Raw genomic sequence first — 24,532 nt, 5'->3', positions numbered from 1 at the left:
GGCGTTCCCTGCATTTAAACGGACATGAAATCCAAAAATTTTCTTTCATAGATAGAGAATACAATTTTAAACAACATTCAATTTTACTTCTATTATCTAATTTGCTTAATTCTTTAGATATCCTTTGTTGAATAAATATTACTGCAAATGGGTGAGCCAATCACATGAGGCATCTATGTGCAGCCACCAATCAGCAGCTACTGAGCCTATCTAGATATGCTCTTTAGCCAAGGATATCTAGAGAATGAAGCAAATTAGATAATAGAAGTAAATTAGAAAGTTGTTTAAAATTGCATGTGGGTTTCATGTCCCTTTAAGTATGTGCAGGTGATGCACACATTACAGTAGGGCTCACAATAAAAACCATATGAAAATAAATGACTTACTGAAATAAAAATATGCAGTAAAAAAATGGTGTTGTTTAATCGTTTACAAATCGTAACATAGTAAAAAAATGGAAAAATTAAAATCTGTATTGAAATTGCACAGCCAAAAACATAATAAAATTACACTGCACATGCAAAAACAACTGTGAAAATCTTATTTATTATACGAAATTCACAGAATTTCCGTCCTTCTGCTAGTGGGCTGCAGGTGCATTCCATGGGTGTAACAACATTTTTTTCCTTCCAGGTCTGGTGTATTCTGTAAACATTTTACTCCTGCAGATCTCACTGTTGTTTTCTCAAAAACTAAAATATTGTGTACAAATACTTATTACGCTAATATAAAGACACATGTATACAAAAACAGATGCGTTTGTAAGATACTATACACGAAAAGTAAAGTTTGATTTTTTATTTTTCCTTTAAAGGGGCATGATACCCAACTGTTGAAGCACTAGCTGTAAAAAGCAGACTACAAAGTATCACCTAAATATCTCTTTGTAAAACAGGAAGTTATTTACCTAAAAATTATTAAAGGGACACTGAACCCAAATTTTTTCTTTTGTGATTCAGATAGAGCATGTAATTTTAAGCAACTTTCTAATTTACTCCTATTATCACATTTTCTTCGTTCTCTTGGTATCTTTATTTAAAATGCAAGAATGTAATTTTAGATGCCGGTCCATTTTTGGTGAACACACTGTGTTGTTCTTGCTGATTGGTGGATAAATTCACCCACCAATAAACAAGTGCTTTCCATGGTCCTGAACCAAAAAATAGCTTAGATGCCTTCTTTTTCAAATAAAGAAAGCAAGAGAATGAAGAAAAATTGATAATAGGAGTAAATTAGAAAGTTGCTTAAATGTGCACGCTCTATCTGAATCATGAAAGAAAAAATTTGGGTTCAGTGTCCCTTTAAGTATTATTAAAGGGACAGTAAACGTTCAGAATAATGTTATTTCAACTTTACACTTCAAAATCTGGAAATATCTTTCATTTTTGAAGTTACCGCTAAAATAATGTTATATAATTCTGCACTGTGTGCAGAATTATATAACATTATTCTGAACGTTTACTTTCCCTTTAAGTATTCACACCCCACTGTAAAGAGACTTTAAAGGGACGGTCTACACCAAAATTGTTGTTGTTTAAAAAGATAGATAACACCTTTCCTACTCATTCCCCAGATTTGCATAACCAACTTGTTAAATTAATATACTTTATAACATTTAAACCTCCAAATGTCTGCCAGTTTCTAAACCACTACTCTTATCACTTGCTTTTTTATTAGCTTTTCACAAGAGACTGCTAATCCATGTGGGCCATATAGATAGCATTGTGCTCACTCCCGTGGAGTTATGCAGGAATCAGAACTAATTGGCTAAAATGCAAGTCAATAGATAATAAATAAAGAGTCATGTGATCAGGGGGCAGTCTGCAGAGGCTTAGATACAAGGTATTTACAGAGGTATAATGTATATTAATATAACTGTGTTGGTTATGCAAAACTGGGGAATAGGTAATAAAGGGATTATCTATCTTTTTAAACAATAACATTTTTTGGAGTAGATGTCACATGATAGAGAGAAAATAAAGGACATTTTGAAATTTGCCATTAAAAAAAATCTACTGCTTATTTTGCATTGTCTCTGCTCCAGGTGAAAATCCTTATGCAGAAGGAGACTGGCCGGTTACATTCTGCTCTGAACCGTAACTTAAAGAGCGCTGTGACTGCTGCTTTCCTCATGTTACCAGAGAGTTTCTCAGAAGAAGAGCTTTACCTCCAATTGGCCGGCCTCTCCTATTCTGGTAGGTTTCATTTAGTATGAGAGCATCTTTTATTCGTCTATAATATACACACTGCTATATTTGTATATTACACCCAGAGCTTCTTAAAGGAACATTGTATTAAAAAATATCTATAATCCATTTGATTTAGCAGCATTTTATTTGTGAAGATATGCGGTAAAAGCAAAATTAAACTTTCATTATTTTAAATAGAGCATGGTGTATGGTTCAATTTACTTTTATTATCAAATTTGGTTTGTTTTCTTAGTATGCTTTGTTGAAGAGTAAATCTAGGTTGGCTAATAGATGCTCAGGAGCGTGCATGTGTCTTTAGCAGTATAAGTCAGGAGTGTTCGATGCATAACGTTGCTATAAATAATGTTGGAAACACCGCTGACAGGATCACTCTTTAACAAAGGATACCAAGAGAACTAAGCAAAATTAATAACAACTAGAATATGGAATTCTCTGTCCAGTCCATCTAAGTTTTAATTTTGACTTTACTGTCCCTTTAAATGGAAATTAATGCTACCAGTGTTTATTGACTGATAGATAATCCCTGCTTATGGCCTCTGAGCATAAGTAGGAGTGTATATAGCAGCTACGCTAGTTACTGAGCATAAGTAGGAGTGTAAATAGCAGCTACGCTAGTTATGGAGCATAAGTAGGAGTGTATATAGCAGCTTCGCTAGTTACTGAGCATAAGTAGGAGTGTATATAGCAGCTACGCTAGTTACTGAGCATAAGTAGGAATATATATAGCAGCTACGCTAGTGAGTGAACATAAGTAGGAATATATACAGCATCTATGATAGTTACTGAGCATAAGTAGCAGTGTATATAGCAGCTACGCTAGTTACTGAGCATAAGTAGGAGTGTATATAGCAGCTACGCTAGTTACTGAGCATAAGTAGCAGTGTATATAGCAGCTACACTGGTTACTGAGCATAAGTAGGAGTGTATATAGCAGCTACGCTAGTTACTGAGCATAAGTAGGAGTGTATATAGCAGCTTCGCTAGTTACTGAGCATAAGTAGGAGTGTATATAGCAGCTACGCTAGTTACTGAGCATAAGTAGGAATATATATAGTAGCTACGCTAGTGAGTGAACATAAGTAGGAATATATACAGCATCTATGATAGTTACTGAGCATAAGTAGCAGTGTATATAGCAGCTACGCTGGTTACTGAGCATAAGTAGCAGTGTATATAGCAGCTACGCTGGTTACTGAGCATAAGTAGGAGTGTATATAGCAGCTACGCTAGTTACTGAGCATAAGTAGGAGTGTATATAGCAGCTACGCTAGTTACTGAGCATAAGTAGGAGTGTATATAGCAACCACGCTGGTTACTGAGCATAAGTAGGAGTGTATATAGCAGCTACGCTAGTTACTGAGCATAAGTAGGAGTGTTTATAGCAGCTACACTAGTTACTGAGCATAAGTAGGAGTATATATAGCAGCTACACTAGTTAGTGAGCCTAAGTAGGAGTGTATATAGCAGCTACGCTAGTTACTGAGCATAAGTAGGAGTATATATAGCAGCTACACTAGTTAGTGAGCCTAAGTAGGAGTGTATATAGCAGCTACGCTAGTTACTGAGCATAAGTAGGAATATATATAGCAGCTACGCTAGTTAGTGAGCATAAGTAAGAATATATATAGCAGCTACGCTAGTGAGTGAACATAAGTAGGAGTGTATATAGCAGCAACGCTAGTTAGTGATCATAAGTAGCAGTGTATATAGCAGCAATGCTCGTTAGTGAGCATTGGTAGGAGGTGCACAACTGATTCTTGTATATTAGTTTAAACTGAAATGTAAACGCCTTTTACTTCACGTTTTTCCGTAAAAATCATCAATGTGTTTTCATTCCAGCCACAATTAGAATCCACATTGATGCATTTACCTTTTGAATAGAAGCATTTTTGCAACATACATGTAATAGCAAAAATGCTTCTAATGAAAGTTATAGCTGTTTCAAAAGTGTATTTAATTATGCACCGTGCACCAGTTTAATCACAACACTTGCTCAGAGTACCCAAGGTGTTTCCATCTGGTAATGACTCCATTTGTTAAAGTGACAGTCAACACTAGCATTTTTGTTGTTTAAAAAGATAGATAATCCCTTTATTACCTATTCCCTAGTTTTGCATAACCAACACAATTATAATAATACACGTTTTACCTCTGTAATGACCTTGTATCTATGCATCAGCAAACTGCCTCCTAATTTCAGTTCTTTTGACAGACTAGCATATGAGCCTACCTAGGTTTACCTTTTAACTACGAATACCAAGAGAATAAAGCAGAGTTGGTGGTAAAAGAAAATTGGAAAATTGTTTAAAATTACAGTATATGCCCTTTTTGAATCATTACATTTTATTTTGGACTTGACTGTCCCTTTAATTGCTGACATGATACAAGCCCCACTGATGCTCTGAGCAGGTGCTGTATTTAACATGGGGTGCAGTGACAATATCTTGGTATGCTCCACGTGCAGAATTTTTTTTTTTAACACTAAAACTGATCTCTTTTAGTAGAAGCATTTTTGCCAACACATGTATATTGTAAATCTGTTTCTATTCAAAGATGTAATTCATTTATGTGCATTTAAATTTTGACCGGAATGTCCCTTTAAAGGGACATGAAACTCACATTTTTTCTTTCAAGATTCAGATAGAACATACAATTTTAAACAACATTCCATTTTATTATATAATTTGCTCTGTTCTTTTGTTATCCTTTGTTTAAATGGGTAGCACTAGCTAGGTAGGCTCAGGAGCTGGGAGCTAGCTGCTGATTGGTGGCTGCACATATATGCCTGTTGTCATTGGCTTACCAATGTGTTCAGCTAGCTCCCAATAATACATGGCTGCTCCTACAATAAAGGATACCAAGTTATTGAAGCAAAATTGATAATAGATGTAAATTGGAAAATTGTTTAAAGTTAGATGCTCTATCTCAATCATGAAAGAAAAAATGTAGGTTTTATGCCCCTTTAAAGTAGCATAAAAAGCTCTAACATGTAGATGATTTAATTATTATACTATTGTTTCCATATATCTGTGTTTAACCCCATAAAGGTGTTAAACACATAGTTAAATTCAGCTCCAGGGCAGCAATGCACTCACTACTGGGAACTAGCTAAACACCTCTAATGAGCCAGTGACAAGAGCCATATGTTTGTAGTCACCAATTACCAGCTTGCTCTCAGTAGTGCATTGCTGCTCCTGAGCCTATATAGATATTCTTTTCATCAAAAGATGAGAACAAAGTAAATTTGATAGAGGTAAATTAAAAAGGCTATTGAAATTACTGATTGAATGTGAGTCAGTAACTAGCTCACAGGGGCACAGAAGTTACACAACTTCATATTCCCATAGTTCTAGTCAAAGTGATTTAAAGTTTCTGTGCTTTCCCTAGTTTCCCACCTCCCTGTGCTATTGATTTGCAATGTTTAAAGTTAAAAAATTTCCTTTTTTAAATCACAAGAACATAAGAACATATCTGTTGCTTCTTTTCTCATTTAGGCGATTTTCGAATGATTATCGGGGAAGACAAGGCAAAAGTGATGAACATTGTAAAACATAACCTACCGCATTTCCAAAAACTTTACAGTAATATATTACAGGAGTGCACACAAGCGGTATACAAACCTCAACAGAGCAGGGTAGAGGTAAGAGTTTTTATTTTATTTTTTTATAGATAAAGTGCTTTTATTGTTACACAATACATATGTAGTATCCATAAGTAAAAGTATAATGCTTGTATACATTAAAGGGACATAATACCCATATGCTAAATCACTTGAAAATGATGCACCATAACTGTAAAAAGCCAACAAGAAAATTTCACCTGAACATCTCTAGGCAAAAAATGATCAGCTCACAATAGTAAGTGCTCTGTAAACAGCTATCCTTCACCTACTTCAGCTGCATGTTGAGAAAAAAAAAAACAGCCAATCATCTTCATCAGTGCTGATGTCACACTTTGCTTTACTGTGATCTTATGAGATTTCACTTCATGAGATTTTATAGTAAACTTTCTTAAACTAAGGAGGGAAATAACATGACTGTGCCTGTACATGTCAGATGCACTCTCCCTTGCAAGTCCCGGGACTTGCAAGGGATTCAAATAGAGCATGTTATTTTAAAAACGTTCTAATTTATTTCTATTATCCATTTTCTTCGTTCTCGGTATCTTTTGTTGAAAAACAGGAACATTTTTTCTTTTTTACATAGAGATGTTCAGGTGATATTTTCTAGTCAGCTTTTTACAATTATGCTGCATCACTTCTAAGTGCTTCAACATTTACCCCTTTAAGCTTATCTTTTTTTCTTATTTGACGTCACTTTGTTTCTTTATCATTTTATTTGTATTTAAACATTTAAGACATAAACATTTTGTTTTCTTTTAGGTTGACAAGAGCCCAGAAGGACAATTCATACAGCTAATGGCTTTGCCTAAAACATTACAACAAAAAATAACCGCTCTTGTAGACCCGCCGGGTAAAAATCGTGATGTAGAAGAAATCTTATTACAAGTTGCGCATGATCCTGATTGTGGGAATATAGTACAAGAGGGTAAGTTACTTTGACTAAATGAAAGCAAATACTGTTGCTGTTGCAGACCTTATGGCTTCAAAATTAAACTTTCATGATTCAGAGCAGCAATTTTAAGCAAGTTTCTAATTTACTCCTATTATCATTTTTTCTTCATTCTCTAGCTATCTTTATTTGAATGTAAGCTTAGGAGCTGGCCCATTTTTGGTTCAGAACCTGGGTAGTGCTTGCTGATTGGTGGTTACATTTAGACACCAATCAGAAAGCGCTACCCAGGTGCTGAACAAAAAATGGGCCGAAGCCTATGCTTACATTTCTGCTTTTTCAAATAAAGATACCAAGAGAACAAAGAAAAATTGATAATAGGAGTAAATTAGAAAGTTGCTTAAAATTGCTGCTCTATCTGAATATTGAAAGTTTAATTTTGACTAGACTGTTCCTTTAAATAAAAGAAAGAAAAAAAACGTTTAATGACAGACATCAGTATAGTGTATAAAGCTCACTGTTTGTCTATCTTGTTCTTTTCTTTTATTATTCAGATAGAAAATACAATTTTGATCACCTTTCCAATTTACTTCTATTATCTAATTTGCTTCTTTCTCTTGGTATTCTTTGTTGAAAAGTATACCTAGGTAGGCTCAGGAGTTGGGAACTATTTCCTGATTGGTGGCTGCACATCTATGACTCGTGTTATTGGCTTACTAATGTGTTCAGCTAACTCCCAGTAGTGCATGGCTTCTCCTTCAATAAAGGATACCAAGAAAATGAAGCAAAATTGATAATAGACGAAAGTTGATTAAAATTTTAGGCTCTAGCTGAATGATGAAAGCAAAATTTTGGGTTTCATGTCCCTTTAATTCTTTTTTTATTCTTCTGTGTTTTTTTTCCTATATAGAGGATAACTATTTTAATACTTTCATTTCACATATTTAGTTTTTTAAATAGTGCTGGTATGTACTATTTACTCAGAAACAGAAAAGAGATGAAGATTTCTGTTTGTATGAGGAAAATGATTTTAGCACCGTTACTAAAATCCATGGCTGTTCCACACAGGACTGTTGAGAGCAATTAACTTCAGTTGGGGGAACAGTGAGCAGTCTCTTGCTGCTTGAGGTATGACACATTCTAACAAGACGATGTAATGCTGGAAGCTGTCATTTTCCCTATGGGATCCGGTAAGCCATGTTTATTAAGATAGTAAATAAGGGCTTCACAAGGGCTTATTAAGACTGTAGACTTTTTCTGGGCTAAATCGATTCATTATTAACACATATTTAGCCTTGAGGAATCATTTAATCTGGGTATTTTGATAAGATTATATCGGCAGGCACTGTTTTAGACACCTTATTCTTTAGGGGCTTTCCCAAATCATAGGCAGAGCCTCATTTTCGCGCCGGTGTTGCGCACTTGTTTTTGAGAGGCATGACATGCAGTCGCATGTGTGAGGAGCTCTGATACTTAGAAAAGACTTTCTGAAGGCGTCATTTGGTATCGTATTCCCCTTTGGGCTTGGTTGGGTCTCAGCGAAGCAGATACCAGGGACTGTAAAGGGGTTATTTTAAGGGTTAAAGCTTCCAAATTCGGTGTGCAATACTTTTAAGGCTTTAAGACACTGTGGTGAAATTTTGGTGAATTTTGAACAATTCCTTCATATTTTTTCGCAATTGCAGTAATAAAGTGTGTTCAGTTTAAAATTTAAAGTGACAGTAACGGTTTTATTTTAAAACGTTTTTTGTACTTTGTTATCAAGTTTATGCCTGTTTAACATGTCTGAACTACCAGATAGACTGTGTTCTGAATGTGGGGAAGCCAGAGTTCCTTCTCATTTAAATAAATGTGATTTATGTGACAATGACAATGATGCCCAAGATGATTCCTCAAGTGAGGGGAGTAAGCATGGTACTGCATCATTCCCTCCTTCGTCTACACGAGTCTTGCCCACTCAGGAGGCCCCTAGTACATCTAGCGCGCCAATACTCCTTACTATGCAACAATTAACGGCTGTAATGGATAATTCTGTCAAAAACATTTTAGCCAAAATGAACACTTATCAGCGTAAGCGCGACTGCTCTGTTTTAGATACTGAAGAGCATGACGACGCTGATAATAATGGTTCTGAAGGGCCCCTAAACCAGTCTGATGGGGCCAGGGAGGTTTTGTCTGAGGGAGAAATTACTGATTCAGGGAACATTTCTCAACAAGCTGAACCTGATGTGATTTCGTTTAAATTTAAGTTGGAACATCTCCGCATTCTGCTTAAGGAGGTATTATCCACTCTGGATGATTGTGACAAGTTGGTCATCCCAGAGAAACTATGTAAAATGGACAAGTTCCTAGAGGTCCCGGGGCTCCCAGAAGCTTTTCCTATACCCAAGCGGGTGGCGGACATTGTAAATAAAGAATGGGAAAGGCCCGGTATTCCTTTCGTCCCTCCCCCCATATTTAAAAAATTGTTTCCTATGGTCGACCCCAGAAAGGACTTATGGCAGACAGTCCCCAAGGTCGAGGGAGCGGTTTCCACCTTAAATAAACGCACCACTATACCCATAGAAGATAGTTGTGCTTTCAAAGATCCTATGGATAAAAAATTAGAAGGTTTACTTAAAAAGATGTTTGTTCAGCAGGGTTACCTTCTACAACCAATTTCATGCATTGTCCCTGTCGCTACAGCCGCGTGTTTCTGGTTCGATGAGCTGGTAAAGGCGGTCGATAGTGATTCTCCTCCTTATGAGGAGATTATGGACAGAATCAATGCTCTCAAATTGGCTAATTCTTTCACCTTAGACGCCACTTTGCAATTGGCTAGGTTAGCGGCTAAGAACTCTGGGTTTGCTATTGTGGCGCGCAGAGCGCTTTGGTTGAAATCTTGGTCAGCTGATGCGTCTTCCAAGAACAAGCTACTTAACATTCCTTTCAAGGGGAAAACGCTGTTTGGTCCTGACTTGAAAGAGATTATCTCTGATATCACTGGGGGTAAGGGCCATTCTTTTTTTATTCTTCTGTGTTTTTTTTCCTATATAGAGGATAACTATTTTAATACTTTCATTTCACATATTTAGTTTTTTAAATAATGATATTTCTGAAATATATATATATATAGTGGATATAAAAAGTCTACACACCCCTGTTAAAATATCAGGTTTCTGTGATGTAAAAATATGAGATAAATTATTTCAAAACTTTTTCCACCTTTAATGTGACCTATAAACTGTACAACTCAATTGAAAAACAAACTGAAATCTTTTAGGTGGAGGGAAATAAAAATAAAAAAATAAAATAATATGGTTGCATAAGTGTGGACACCCTTTTATAACTGGGGATGTAGCTGTGTTCAGAATTAAAGGGACATAATACTCATATGCTAAATCACTTGAAACTGATGCAGTATAACTGTAAAAAGATGACAGGAAAATATCACCTTAGCATCTCTATGTAAAAAAGGAAGATATTTTACCTCACAATTTCTCCAACATAGGTGTGTCCGGTCCACGGCGTCATCCTTACTTGTGGGATATTCTCTTCCCCAACAGGAAATGGCAAAGAGCCCAGCAAAGCTGGTCACATGATCCCTCCTAGGCTCCGCCTACCCCAGTCATTCTCTTTGCCGTTGTACAGGCAACATCTCCACGGAGATGGCTTAGAGTTTTTTAGTGTTTAACTGTAGTTTTTATTATTCAATCAAGAGTTTGTTATTTTAAAATAGTGCTGGTATGTACTATTTACTCAGAAACAGAAAAGAGATGAAGATTTCTGTTTGTATGAGGAAAATGATTTTAGCACCGTTACTAAAATCCATGGCTGTTCCACACAGGACTGTTGAGAGCAATTAACTTCAGTTGGGGGAACAGTGAGCAGTCTCTTGCTGCTTGAGGTATGACACATTCTAACAAGACGATGTAATGCTGGAAGCTGTCATTTTCCCTATGGGATCCGGTAAGCCATGTTTATTAAGATAGTAAATAAGGGCTTCACAAGGGCTTATTAAGACTGTAGACTTTTTCTGGGCTAAATCGATTCATTATTAACACATATTTAGCCTTGAGGAATCATTTAATCTGGGTATTTTGATAAGATTATATCGGCAGGCACTGTTTTAGACACCTTATTCTTTAGGGGCTTTCCCAAATCATAGGCAGAGCCTCATTTTCGCGCCGGTGTTGCGCACTTGTTTTTGAGAGGCATGACATGCAGTCGCATGTGTGAGGAGCTCTGATACTTAGAAAAGACTTTCTGAAGGCGTCATTTGGTATCGTATTCCCCTTTGGGCTTGGTTGGGTCTCAGCGAAGCAGATACCAGGGACTGTAAAGGGGTTATTTTAAGGGTTAAAGCTTCCAAATTCGGTGTGCAATACTTTTAAGGCTTTAAGACACTGTGGTGAAATTTTGGTGAATTTTGAACAATTCCTTCATATTTTTTCGCAATTGCAGTAATAAAGTGTGTTCAGTTTAAAATTTAAAGTGACAGTAACGGTTTTATTTTAAAACGTTTTTTGTACTTTGTTATCAAGTTTATGCCTGTTTAACATGTCTGAACTACCAGATAGACTGTGTTCTGAATGTGGGGAAGCCAGAGTTCCTTCTCATTTAAATAAATGTGATTTATGTGACAATGACAATGATGCCCAAGATGATTCCTCAAGTGAGGGGAGTAAGCATGGTACTGCATCATTCCCTCCTTCATCTACACGAGTCTTGCCCACTCAGGAGGCCCCTAGTACATCTAGCGCGCCAATACTCCTTACTATGCAACAATTAACGGCTGTAATGGATAATTCTGTCAAAAACATTTTAGCCAAAATGAACACTTATCAGCGTAAGCGCGACTGCTCTGTTTTAGATACTGAAGAGCATGACGACGCTGATAATAATGGTTCTGAAGGGCCCCTAAACCAGTCTGATGGGGCCAGGGAGGTTTTGTCTGAGGGAGAAATTACTGATTCAGGGAACATTTCTCAACAAGCTGAACCTGATGTGATTTCGTTTAAATTTAAGTTGGAACATCTCCGCATTCTGCTTAAGGAGGTATTATCCACTCTGGATGATTGTGACAAGTTGGTCATCCCAGAGAAACTATGTAAAATGGACAAGTTCCTAGAGGTCCCGGGGCTCCCAGAAGCTTTTCCTATACCCAAGCGGGTGGCGGACATTGTAAATAAAGAATGGGAAAGGCCCGGTATTCCTTTCGTCCCTCCCCCCATATTTAAAAAATTGTTTCCTATGGTCGACCCCAGAAAGGACTTATGGCAGACAGTCCCCAAGGTCGAGGGAGCGGTTTCCACCTTAAATAAACGCACCACTATACCCATAGAAGATAGTTGTGCTTTCAAAGATCCTATGGATAAAAAATTAGAAGGTTTACTTAAAAAGATGTTTGTTCAGCAGGGTTACCTTCTACAACCAATTTCATGCATTGTCCCTGTCGCTACAGCCGCGTGTTTCTGGTTCGATGAGCTGGTAAAGGCGGTCGATAGTGATTCTCCTCCTTATGAGGAGATTATGGACAGAATCAATGCTCTCAAATTGGCTAATTCTTTCACCTTAGACGCCACTTTGCAATTGGCTAGGTTAGCGGCTAAGAACTCTGGGTTTGCTATTGTGGCGCGCAGAGCGCTTTGGTTGAAATCTTGGTCAGCTGATGCGTCTTCCAAGAACAAGCTACTTAACATTCCTTTCAAGGGGAAAACGCTGTTTGGTCCTGACTTGAAAGAGATTATCTCTGATATCACTGGGGGTAAGGGCCACGCCCTTCCTCAGGATCGGCCTTTCAAGGCAAAAAATAAACCTAATTTTCGTCCCTTTCGTAGAAACGGACCAGCCCAAAGTGCTACGTCCTCTAAGCAAGAGGGTAATTCTTCTCAAGCCAAGCCAGCTTGGAGACCAATGCAAGGCTGGAACAAGGGAAAGCAGGCCAAGAAACCTGCCACTGCTACCAAGACAGCATGAAATGTTGGCCCCCGATCCGGGACCGGATCTGGTGGGGGGCAGACTCTCTCTCTTCGCTCAGGCTTGGGCAAGAGATGTTCTGGATCCTTGGGCACTAGAAATAGTCTCCCAAGGTTATTTTCTGGAGTTCAAGGGGCTTCCCCCGAGGGGGAGGTTCCACAGGTCTCAGTTGTCTTCAGACCACATAAAAAGACAGGCATTCTTACATTGTGTAGAAGACCTGTTAAAAATGGGAGTGATTCATCCTGTTCCATTAGGAGAACAAGGGATGGGGTTCTACTCCAATCTGTTCATAGTTCCCAAAAAAGAGGGAACGTTCAGACCAATCTTAGATCTCAAGATCTTAAACAAGTTTCTCAAGGTTCCATCGTTCAAGATGGAAACCATTCGAACAATTCTTCCTTCCATCCAGGAAGGTCAATTCATGACCACGGTGGATTTAAAGGATGCGTATCTACATATTCCTATCCACAAGGAACATCATCGGTTCCTCAGGTTCGCATTCCTGGACAAGCATTAACAGTTCGTGGCGCTTCCTTTCGGATTAGCCACTGCTCCAAGGATTTTCACAAAGGTACTAGGGTCCCTTCTAGCTGTGCTAAGACCAAGGGGCATTGCCGTAGTACCTTACTTGGACGACATTCTGATTCAAGCGTCGTCCCTTCCTCAAGCAAAGGCTCACACGGACATTGTCCTGGCCTTTCTCAGATCTCACGGATGGAAAGTGAACGTGGAAAAGAGTTCTCTATCTCCGTCAACAAGGGTTCCCTTCTTGGGAACAATAATAGACTCCTTAGAAATGAGGATTTTTCTGACAGAAGCCAGAAAAACAAAGCTTCTAGACTCTTGTCGGATACTTCATTCTGTTCCTCTTCCTTCCATAGCGCAGTGCATGGAAGTGATAGGTTTGATGGTAGCGGCAATGGACATAGTTCCTTTTGCGCGCATTCATCTAAGACCATTACAACTGTGCATGCTCAGTCAGTGGAATGGGGACTATACAGACTTGTCTCCGAAGATACAAGTAAATCAGAGGACCAGAGACTCACTCCGTTGGTGGCTGTCCCTGGACAACCTGTCACTAGGGATGACCTTCCGCAGACCAGAGTGGGTCATTGTCACGACCGACGCCAGTCTGATGGGCTGGGGCGCGGTCTGGGGATCCCTGAAAGCTCAGGGTCTTTGGTCTCGGGAAGAATCTCTTCTACCGATAAATATTCTGGAACTAAGAGCGATATTCAATGCTCTCAAAGCTTGGCCTCAGCTAGCGAGGGCCAAGTTCATACGGTTTCAATCAGACAACATGACAACTGTTGCGTACATCAACCATCAGGGGGGAACAAGGAGTTCCCTAGCGATGGAAGAAGTGACCAAAATCATTCTATGGGCGGAGTCTCACTCCTGCCACCTGTCTGCTATCCACATCCCAGGAGTGGAAAATTGGGAAGCGGATTTTCTGAGTCGTCAGACATTGCATCCGGGGGAGTGGGAACTCCATCCGGAAATCTTTGCCCAAGTCACTCAACTGTGGGGCATTCCATACATGGATCTGATGGCCTCTCGTCAGAACTTCAAAGTTCCTTGCTACGGGTCCAGATCCAGGGATCCCAAGGCGGCTCTAGTGGATGCACTAGTAGCACCTTGGACCTTCAAACTAGCTTATGTGTTCCCGCCGTTTCCTCTCATCCCCAGGCTGGTAGCCAGGATCAATCAGGAGAGGGCGTCGGTGATCTTGATAGCTCCTGCGTGGCCACGCAGGACTTGGTATGCAGATCTGGTGAATATGTCATCGGCTCCACCATGGAAGCTACCTTTGAGACGAGACCTTCTTGTTCAGGGTCCGTTCGAACATCCGAATCTGGTCTCACTCCAGCTGACTGCTTGGAGATTGAACGCTTGATCTTATCGAAGCGAGGGTTCTCAGATTCTGTTATCGATACTCTTGTTCAGGCCAGAAAGCCTGTAACTAGAAAGATTTACCACAAAATTTGGAAAAAATATATCTGTTGGTGTGAATCTAAAGGATTCCCTTGGGACAAGGTTAAGATTCCTAAGATTCTATCCTTCCTTCAAGAAGGATTGGAAAAAGGATTATCTGCAAGTTCCCTGAAGGGACAGATTTCTGCCTTGTCTGTGTTACTTCACAAAAAGCTGGCAGCTGTGCCAGATGTTCTAGCCTTTGTTCAGGCTCTGGTCAGAATCAAGCCTGTTTACAAACCTTTGACTCCTCCTTGGAGTCTCAACTTAGTTCTTTCAGTTCTTCAGGGGGTTCCGTTTGAACCCTTACATTCCGTTGATATTAAGTTATTATCTTGGAAAGTTTTGTTTTTGGTTGCAATTTCTTCTGCTCGAAGAGTTTCAGAGTTATCTGCTCTGCAGTGTTCTCCTCCTTATCTGGTGTTCCATGCAGATAAGGTGGTTTTACGTACTAAACCTGGTTTTCTTCCAAAAGTTGTTTCTAACAAAAACATTAACCAGGAGATTATCGTACCTTCTCTGTGTCCGAAACCAGTTTCGAAGAAGGAACGTTTGTTGCACAATTTGGATGTTGTTCGCGCTCTAAAATTCTATTTAGATGCTACAAAGGATTTTAGACAAACATCTTCCTTGTTTGTTGTTTATTCCGGTAAAAGGAGAGGTCAAAAAGCAACTTCTACCTCTCTCTCTTTTTGGATTAAAAGCATCATCAGATTGGCTTACGAGACTGCCGGACGGCAGCCTCCCGAAAGAATCACAGCTCATTCCACTAGGGCTGTGGCTTCCACATGGGCCTTCAAGAACGAGGCTTCTGTTGATCAGATATGTAGGGCAGCGACTTGGTCTTCACTGCACACTTTTACCAAATTTTACAAGTTTGATACTTTTGCTTCTTCTGAGGCTATTTTTGGGAGAAAGGTTTTGCAAGCCGTGGTGCCTTCCATTTAGGTGACCTGATTTGCTCCCTCCCTTCATCCGTGTCCTAAAGCTTTGGTATTGGTTCCCACAAGTAAGGATGACGCCGTGGACCGGACACACCTATGTTGGAGAAAACAGAATTTATGTTTACCTGATAAATTACTTTCTCCAACGGTGTGTCCGGTCCACGGCCCGCCCTGGTTTTTTAATCAGGTCTGATATTTTATTTTCTTTAACTACAGTCACCACGGTATCATATGGTTTCTCCTATGCAAATATTCCTCCTTAACGTTGGTCGAATGACTGGGGTAGGCGGAGCCTAGGAGGGATCATGTGACCAGCTTTGCTGGGCTCTTTGCCATTTCCTGTTGGGGAAGAGAATATCCCACAAGTAAGGATGACGCCGTGGACCGGACACACCGTTGGAGAAAGTAATTTATCAGGTAAACATAAATTCTGTTTTCCTCAGCTCACCAGAGTAAGTTCTGTGTAAAAAGTTATACTCAGCTGCTCCCAGCTGCAGGTAAAAAAATTAAAAAAAATGAAGAAATGAACAGCAGCCAATCAGCATCAGCAGTGCTGAGGTCATGAACTCTTACTATGATCTCATGAGATTTGACTTAACTCTCATGAGATTTCATAGTAAGCTTCCTTTACCTGATTGGTGAAATAATATGAGAGTGCACGATGCTAGTCCCTTCAGATGTCCCGGGACAGACACACTAAAATGCTGCTTAGAAATCCTTTACAATGGGAGGTGGCTACTGAGGAACTTTTGAGGTAAAATATCTTTCTTTTTTACATAGAGATGTTCAGGTGATATTTTCTAATCAGCTTTTTACAGCTATGCTGCATCACTTTCAAGTGTTTAAACATTTGGGTATTATGGCCCTTTAAGCAATCACATTCAAAATCATGTTAAATAGGAGTCAGTACACACCTGTCATCATTTAAAGTGCCTCTGATTAACCCCAAATAAAGTTCAGCTGTTCTAGTTGGTCTTTCCTGACATTTTGTTAGTCCCATCCAAAAGCAATAGCCATGGTCCGTAGAGAGGTTCTAAAGCATCAGAGGGATCTCATTGTTAAAAGGTATCAGTCAGGAGAAGGGTACAAAAGAATTTCCAAGGCATTAGATATACCATGGAACACAGTGAAGACAGTCATCATCAAGTGAAGAAAATATGGTGCAACAGTGACATTACCAAGAACTGGATGTCCCTCCAAAATTGATGAAAAGACGAGAAAAAAAACTGGTCTGGGAGGCTGCCAAGAGGCCTACAGCAACATTAAAGGAGCTGCAGGAATATCTGTCAAGTACTGGCTGTGTGGTACATGTGACAACAATCACCCGTATTCTTCATATGTCTGGGCTATGGGGTAGAGTGGCAAGATGAAAGCCTTTTCTTATAATAGAAAACATCCAAGCCCGGCTAAATTTTGCAAAAACACATCTGAAGTTTCCCAAAAGCATGTGAGAAAAGGTGTTCTGGTCTGATGAAACCAAAGTTTAACTTTTTGGCCATAATTCCAAAAGATATGTTTGGCGCAAAAACAACACTGCACATCACCAAAAGAACACCATACCCACAGTGAAGAATGGTGGTGGCAGCATCATGCTTTGGGGCTGTTTTTCTTCAGCTGGAACTGGGGCCTTAGTAAAGGTAGAGGGAATTATGAAGAGTTCCAAATACCAGACAAAATTGGCACAAAACCATCAGGCTTCTGCTAGAAAGCTGAACATGAAGAGGAACTTCATCTTTCAGCATGACAACGACCCAAAGCATACATCCAAATCAACAAAGGAATGGCTTGTGGGCAAATCTTGCCAAATCAAGATGTACCATGCTGAAAAACTCATACCCAAAAAGACTGAGTGCTGTAATAAAATCAAAAGGTGATTCAATAAAGTATTAGTTTAAGGGTGTTCACACTTATGCAACCATATTATTTTAGTTTTTTATTTTTATTTCCCTTTACCTAAAAGATTTCAGTTTGTTTTTCAATTGAGTTGTACAGTTTATAGGTAACATTAAAGGTGGAGAAAGTTCTGAAATGATTTATCTTTGTCTAATTTTTTTTACATCACAGAAACCTGACATTTTAACAGGGGTGTGTAGACTTTTTATATCCACTGTGTATATGTGTGTGTGTATGTATATATATATATATATTTATCTTGGCTCCTCTTAGTAGTACTCCCCAGTGGAGACTGCCCCCCTTATATACAGAAGAGGCAAGCAATGTCCACAGTGTCTGGATTAAAGGGACAGTCATGTCAAAATTAAACTTTCATTATTCAGATAGGGCATGTAATTTTAAACAAGTTTCCAATTTATTTTTTATCATCAAACTTGCTTTGTTCTTTCGTTGTTCTATACTAATTTCTAAGCCCTTGAAGGCCGCCTCTTATCTGAATTAATTTAGCAGTTTTTCACAGCTAGAGGGAGTTAGTTCATGTTTGCCATGGAGATAACATTGTGCTTATGGACATGGAGTTATCTAGGAATCAGCACTGATTGGCTAAAATGCAAGTCTGTCAAAAGACCTGAAACATGGGGTCTGCAGAGGCTTAGATACAAGGTAATCGCAGAGGTAAAAAGTATATTTCTATAACAGTGTTGATTATGTAAAACTGGGGAATGGGTAATAAAAAGATTATCTATCTTTTTAAACAATAAAAATTCTGGAGTAGACTGTCCCTTTAAACAAATGTGGAAAAATATTTGGTCCCACTTGAACATAGATAAGATATAATTCAGAGAAAACATAAGACATCTACAAAAGGGTTGGACAAGTTCAAATGAATTCTCTTATGAAATTCAGATCTAAATCCAAAATGCTAAATATGGACACTGGCACATCTGAACAGATCAGTTACTTGATCAACAATAATTCTTGTACAAGCTACAGGAAACATAGGACGTTAAAGAACAAATTAGTTCTTAGTAATGTAAAACACAGATAAAAAGTCCAGCTTTGATGGGAAGAAAACAGCTGCTTCTTCCCCTTACCGTAGCTGCACAAACGTGGCACCAGCTGCATCTATAAAGATCAAATGTAGCTAATAAAGAATTCAAAACTGGCAATCTCAGATGCACAGATTCTGGAATAGTATATATTTTACTGTGCAGATGTATGCAGCAGTATATAGGGCAAACATCCAGACTAGTCACAGAGAGGCTACGGGAATATCTACTAAATATTGAGTAGCCCAGTGGTGATAAAATAGGGCTCCGGAGCCCTTGCGGTCCAGTTCCCATAATGTAAGAAGCAGTGCTCATTAGACCGCTGCTTCTTACACTCTTCGCCACCTCTGAGCTGGCGAAGAGAACTCACCCTGAACTTGCTCGCTCAGGGAGATTGACGGACCCAGGGGCGGGCATTACACAATCATTGGATAGTTTCCAAAGAAAATTCCAATCAAGAAATGGTTATTCCTTCATTGTGTTCAGATCCTGCTAACTCTAAGTAAGTAGCGGCTGTTGCTTAATCTTTGGGTAGTCGACACTTTCTTCATGTTACTACAGATTCCAGACAATCTTTGTTTGATTTCTCTACTCTGGGACTCGTAAGGGGCAGAAAGCTACTAAGGTAGCGTGGGCCTATTGGCTCAAAAAGTGAGTCACAAGGTTTTCTTACAGGTGGGATAGGATAGTCAGCTACTTAGCCAATTACAGCTCTTCTCAATATATATATATATATATATGCTTCTTTGGAGCTGATTTACAAAGCTGCAACGTCTTCTCTGCATATTTTTTTCAGATTTTATCTCTTTGAGGTTTTGCTTCTTCGCAAGTGTCGGCTAATTAAGATCTGCCAGGAAAAATTGTTCCACCCTTTCCGTAACATAGGCCATCGGCTTGGATATTAATCCCATATTTTATAAAGGACTGTGGACATCATCATTTTATGAAAGAAAACAAACTGTATGATTACCTGATAAATTATTTTCTTTTGGAATAATAATGGTCCACAATACAAAGATGAAGCAAAATTGATAATGTTTCTGCATTTTATTTATTTAACAAAAGATAGAAAGAGAACAAAGAAAAATTGATAATAGAAGTAAATTGGAACATTATTAAAACTTCTATTTTCTATCTGAATCATGAAAGAAAAGTTTTGAGTTTCATGTCTCTTTAATGGAAGAGTCAGCTGTAATTTCTGATTATCATCCGTACAAAATATGGAATAGTTATAAAAACATTGCTGCTGGGTCTGCGTCTATCAGTTAAGTTTACAACTTATGCTGCAAATTGCTCGCGTCATCGCTTGACAGGATGTTTTTAAACAACAAGACAATGGAGCAGAATTACTAAATGTCTTCCTGTTTCTCATACAACTTTAGGCTCGGACTCGTGTTTCTGAAATGACAGAGTCTTTACTAAAACATCTCTCTCCATTGTAACATGCAGTGTTCTACTTATATTACACTCAGAAACAACTCTATAAAGGACATCTGGATGCAAATTTTAAATTATATTTAAAATCTTTAAACTCTGTGCAACATTTTAAAGGAAACCCAAAAGCAGTCGTCATATTTAACTTTTCACTACATTGCTAGTAGGGATGGGCGAATGTGTTTATATTCGAATTTAAATGTTAGAATGAATGTTATTGTAGAAATTTGATTTACATAATTGAATGTTGATAAGAACGAATATTCTCAAAAATTCTATAATTGAATGCTATTTACAGCTTTTGAATGTCATTTTCGAATTTGAATGTTCATAATTAGATTCAATGTCCACATTCGAAATTTCGAATGTAACCTTTGATTTAACCCCTTAACGACCAACGACGTATGGGGTACGTCCTGCAAAAAAATGCAGTTAATGACCAAGGACGTACCCCGTACGTCGTTGGTCTTTGAAAGCAGTGGAAGCGATCCTGATCACTTCCAACTGCTTTCATGTTATAGCAGTGATGCCTCGATATTGAGGCATCCTGCTATAACATTTTTTAGCCGTCCGATGCAGAGAGAGCCACCCTGTGGCCCTCTCTGCATCGGCCATTGATGGCCATGGTCGTTGGTGGGTGGGAGCTTACCAAGGGAGGCGGGTGGGCGGCCATCGGTGGGAAGGGGGGCGGGATCGAGTGCGGGCATGCGCGCGGGTGCGCGCGCGTGAACTGGAGCGGGTGCGCGCGCGTGCACGGGAGCGGGCGCGCGCGCGCGCGCGGGCGGGTGGGAGCCCTACACTATGGAACAATGATGGTACTCGGTGGGAGTGAGGGTGGGCTTCTAAAAACTGTTTAGCGATCTGGCAGGGGTTGGGGGGTTGGGGGTTGAGGGAGGGCAGCTACACTACAGAAAATAGTATTTTTCTAAAAAAAACTAAAAAAAACCATATTTGATTTTAAACTGGGCACTGGCAGACAGCTGCCAGTACCCAATATGGCGCAATAAGGCAGAGAGAGGGGGGTTAGAGAGCTGTTTGGGGGGGGGATCAGGGAGGTTGGGGGCTAAGGGAGGATACTACAGAACATAATTATTATTTAAAAAAAAAAAAAAACTCTTATTTTAGTACTGGCAGACTTACTGCCAGTACTTAAGATGGCAGGGGACAATTGTGGGGTGGGGGAGGGAAGAGAGCTGTTTGGGAGGGATCTGGGGGTGTGATGTGTCATGTGGGAGGTTGATACCTACACTAAAGCTAAAATTAACCCTGCAAGCTCCCTAAAAGCTCCCTAATTAACCCCTTCACTGCTGGGCATTATACACGTATGGTGCGCAGCGGCATTTAGCTGCCTTCTAATTACCAAAAAGCAAAGCCAAAGCCATATATGTCTGCTATTTCTGAACAAAGGGGATCCCAGAGAAGCTTTTACAACCATTTATGCCATAATTGCACAATCTGTTTGTAAATAATTTTAGTGAGAAACCTAAAATTGGGAAAATTTTACGTTTTATTTTTATTTGTTCGCATTTGGCGGTGAAATGGTAGCATGAAATATACCGAAAAGGGCCTAGATCAATACTTTGGGTTGTCTACTACACTACACTAAAGCTAAAATTAAAACTACAAGCTCCCTACATGCTCCCTAATTAACCCCTTCACTGCTGGGCATAATACACGTGTGGTGCGCAGCGGCATTTAGCGGCCTTCTAAATACCAAAAAGCGATGCCAAAGCCATATATGTCTGCTTTTTTTGAACAAAGGGGATCCCAGAGAAACATTTACAATAATGTATGCCATAATTGCACAAGTTGTTTGTAAATAATTTCAATGAGAAACCTAAAGTTTGTGAAAACATTTGTGAAAAAGTGAACATTTTTTTTTATTTGATCGCATTTTGTAGTGAAATGGTGGCATGAAATATACCAAAATGGGCCTAGATCAATACTTTGGGATGTCTTCTAAAAAAATATATATACATGTCAAGGGATATTCAGGGATTCCAGACAGATATCAGTGTCCCAATGTAACTAGCGCTAATTTTGAAAAAAAGTGGTTTGGAAATAGCAAAGTGCTACTTGTATTTATTGCCCTATAACTTGCAAAAAAAGCAAAGAACATGTAAACATTGGGTATTTCTAAACTCAGGACAAAATATAGAAACTATTTAGCATGGGTGTTTTTTAGTGGTTGTAGATGTGTAACAGATTTTGGGGGTCAAATTTCGAAAAACTGCGTTTTTTTCCATTTTTTCCTCATATTTTATAATTTTTTTTATAGTAAATTATAAGATATGATGAAAATAATGGTATCTTTAGAAAGCCCATTTAATGGCGAGAAAAACGGTATATAATATGCGTGGGTACAGTAAATGAGTATGAGGAAAATTACAGCTAAACACAAACACCGCAGAAATGTAAAAATAGCCTTGGTCCCAAACGGACAGAAAATGGAAAAGTGCTGTGGTCATTAAGGGGTTAAAGGCATAGTAAACACAATTTTTTTTTTCGTGATTCAGATAGAGCAGGTCATTTTATACTACTTTCTAATTTACTCCTATTATCGATTTTTCTTTGTTCTCTTTGTATCTTTATTTGAAAAGCAGGAATGTACTCTTAAGAGCCGGCCCATTTGTGGTCCAGAACCTGGGTTGCACTTGCTTATTTGTTTGCTAAATGTAGCCACCAATCACAAGCGCTAGCCAGGGTACTGAAACCAAAAATGGTCCTTCTCCTTATCTTATATTCTTACTTTTTCAAATAAAGATACCAAAGAAAGAAGAAAAATTGATAATAGGGGTAAATTAGAAAGTTGCTTAAAATTGTATGCTCTATCTGAATCATGAAAGAAACAAATTGGGTTTACTATCCCTTTAACAAATACTATTCAGAAGTTCAATAGTTCATGTGGTAGGGAATTTAGTAAATTGATACATAATAGATACAAATATATCAATTTGAATGTTTCTATTTCGAATATTGCATAACTCGAATATTACATTTAAAGAAAGCTTTAGCAATACTATTACAAATACAGGTGACTCTCGGTTTATGCTGGTTCAATTTGCGCCGTTTCAGAATAACAACCTTTTTTTTCAGTCATGTGACTGCTATTGAAAAGCATTGAAAAGTAGTGCACTAATTAAAATAGCCAGTAGGTGGAGCTGTCCACATGTGTTGTAGCAAAGTTATGCAATTTAGCAGACTGAAATTAATCTGTGTACACAGAACAGACCTTAGCTATCGAGCAGCTTTCAAGCAACAACATCTAGCAGCCACTTCCCTATTATCTTCCTGTCCAGATGCTTGCCTAACTGCCTATTAATCACTCCAGATTGAAATGCATAGAATAAGTGCAGACCCAATATTATCTAACATGCTAATAATGCAGAGAACTGTTTGCAGAAAAATGCAAGTAAAAAAATGTTTTTGTTCATTAAACTCAGTTTGATGATACAGTCTGTTGTGTGATTATTTAATTAGGTTTATAACATTGTTTAGCATTTAAAGTCTTCATTTCAAAGCTTTAAAAATAATTTATTAGGTGTTAAACTGACGGCTACCTGTATAAAAATTCGAATTTTTCGAATTCGAATACATGAAACGAATGTTAGAATCTTCTACAAACATTTGAAATTCGAAACGAATGAACAAATGTGTTAACATTCATTTCATTTTTCGAATGTTGCAAAACATTCGCCCTTTCCTAATTGCTAGTTTAATCCACTAGCCAGCGAGCTAGTGGAGCCTTAAAATGAGGCCCTGGTTTAGAGTCCCACGACACCCATGGGTGCCCCCACACACTTCCGACTGCCACCAGCCCCACATAAAATGTATTCTAGTGCAGCTAGATATATGTAGATAGTTTGTTAGATTGATTGATTTAAATACATATATATTTTATGGTAAAATTTCATGTGTATTTATAAATGTCAAAGGAATGGGCAAAAGTTTCTGGCGCCTAAATTTATGGGCTGGCTCCTAGATTATGAAAAAGATTGTCAAGCCCTGGTTTATTCCATTTGTCAGGGTCCATTAAGATGCAAAATACATCTTGAAACTGAAGTTTAGACTACCTGGGAGACGAATATACACATTTCCCTAGGTTTTACACATTGTTGCTAAATGCTGCTGTTTTGGATGAAGCTTTTGAATGTTGTTTTCAACCATAGAGGTGTTCCTGTTATTGTTTAATACTATTGTTATATGTGCTAGACTATTTACAAAAAGGGAAGACAAGAAGAAAATGAGTATTTAGTTAAATGGATATGAATGCCAAAAGTAATGTTTAACTCCTTGAGTGCTAACGACGGCTCTGAGCCGTCACAGAGATTCCCACTCTGGTGCTAGCGACAGCTCAGAGCCGTCGCTAGTACTCTCCCACCTTGAAGGAGATCTGGGGGATCCCACCCGCTCCTACCCCGGCGATCGGGTGTGCATAGTGACAGGCATCGCCGGGGCTTCACGTTTTGCGCAATGACGTCACCACGCAACTTTTTATTAAAACTTTACAATACAAAGTATAGGGAAAGGGGACATGCTGCTTAGACGCCTGTATC

At 38.7% G+C, this 24,532-nt stretch overlaps 1 protein-coding gene across 2 annotated transcripts in view; it reads left to right on the top strand.

Annotated features, from left to right (window-relative positions):
* Nucleotides 1–24,532, top strand: part of TAMM41 (TAM41 mitochondrial translocator assembly and maintenance homolog) — a 147,487-nt gene that overhangs the window by 25,706 nt on the left and 97,249 nt on the right. For both annotated transcript variants that reach the window (XM_053721095.1, XM_053721094.1), the window contains 3 exons: nt 2,045–2,195; nt 5,705–5,850; nt 6,592–6,757. In XM_053721095.1, the coding sequence (XP_053577070.1) occupies nt 2,045–2,195; nt 5,705–5,850; nt 6,592–6,757 (463 nt within the window). The remainder of the gene's footprint in view (nt 1–2,044; nt 2,196–5,704; nt 5,851–6,591; nt 6,758–24,532) is intronic.

Source organism: Bombina bombina, chromosome 7 (genome assembly GCF_027579735.1).
Source record: "Bombina bombina isolate aBomBom1 chromosome 7, aBomBom1.pri, whole genome shotgun sequence".
NCBI classification, from domain to species: Eukaryota; Metazoa; Chordata; class Amphibia; order Anura; family Bombinatoridae; genus Bombina; species Bombina bombina.
Note: the sequence above shows the minus strand (reverse complement) of the source record. Positions and strands in the feature narration are given on the sequence as shown.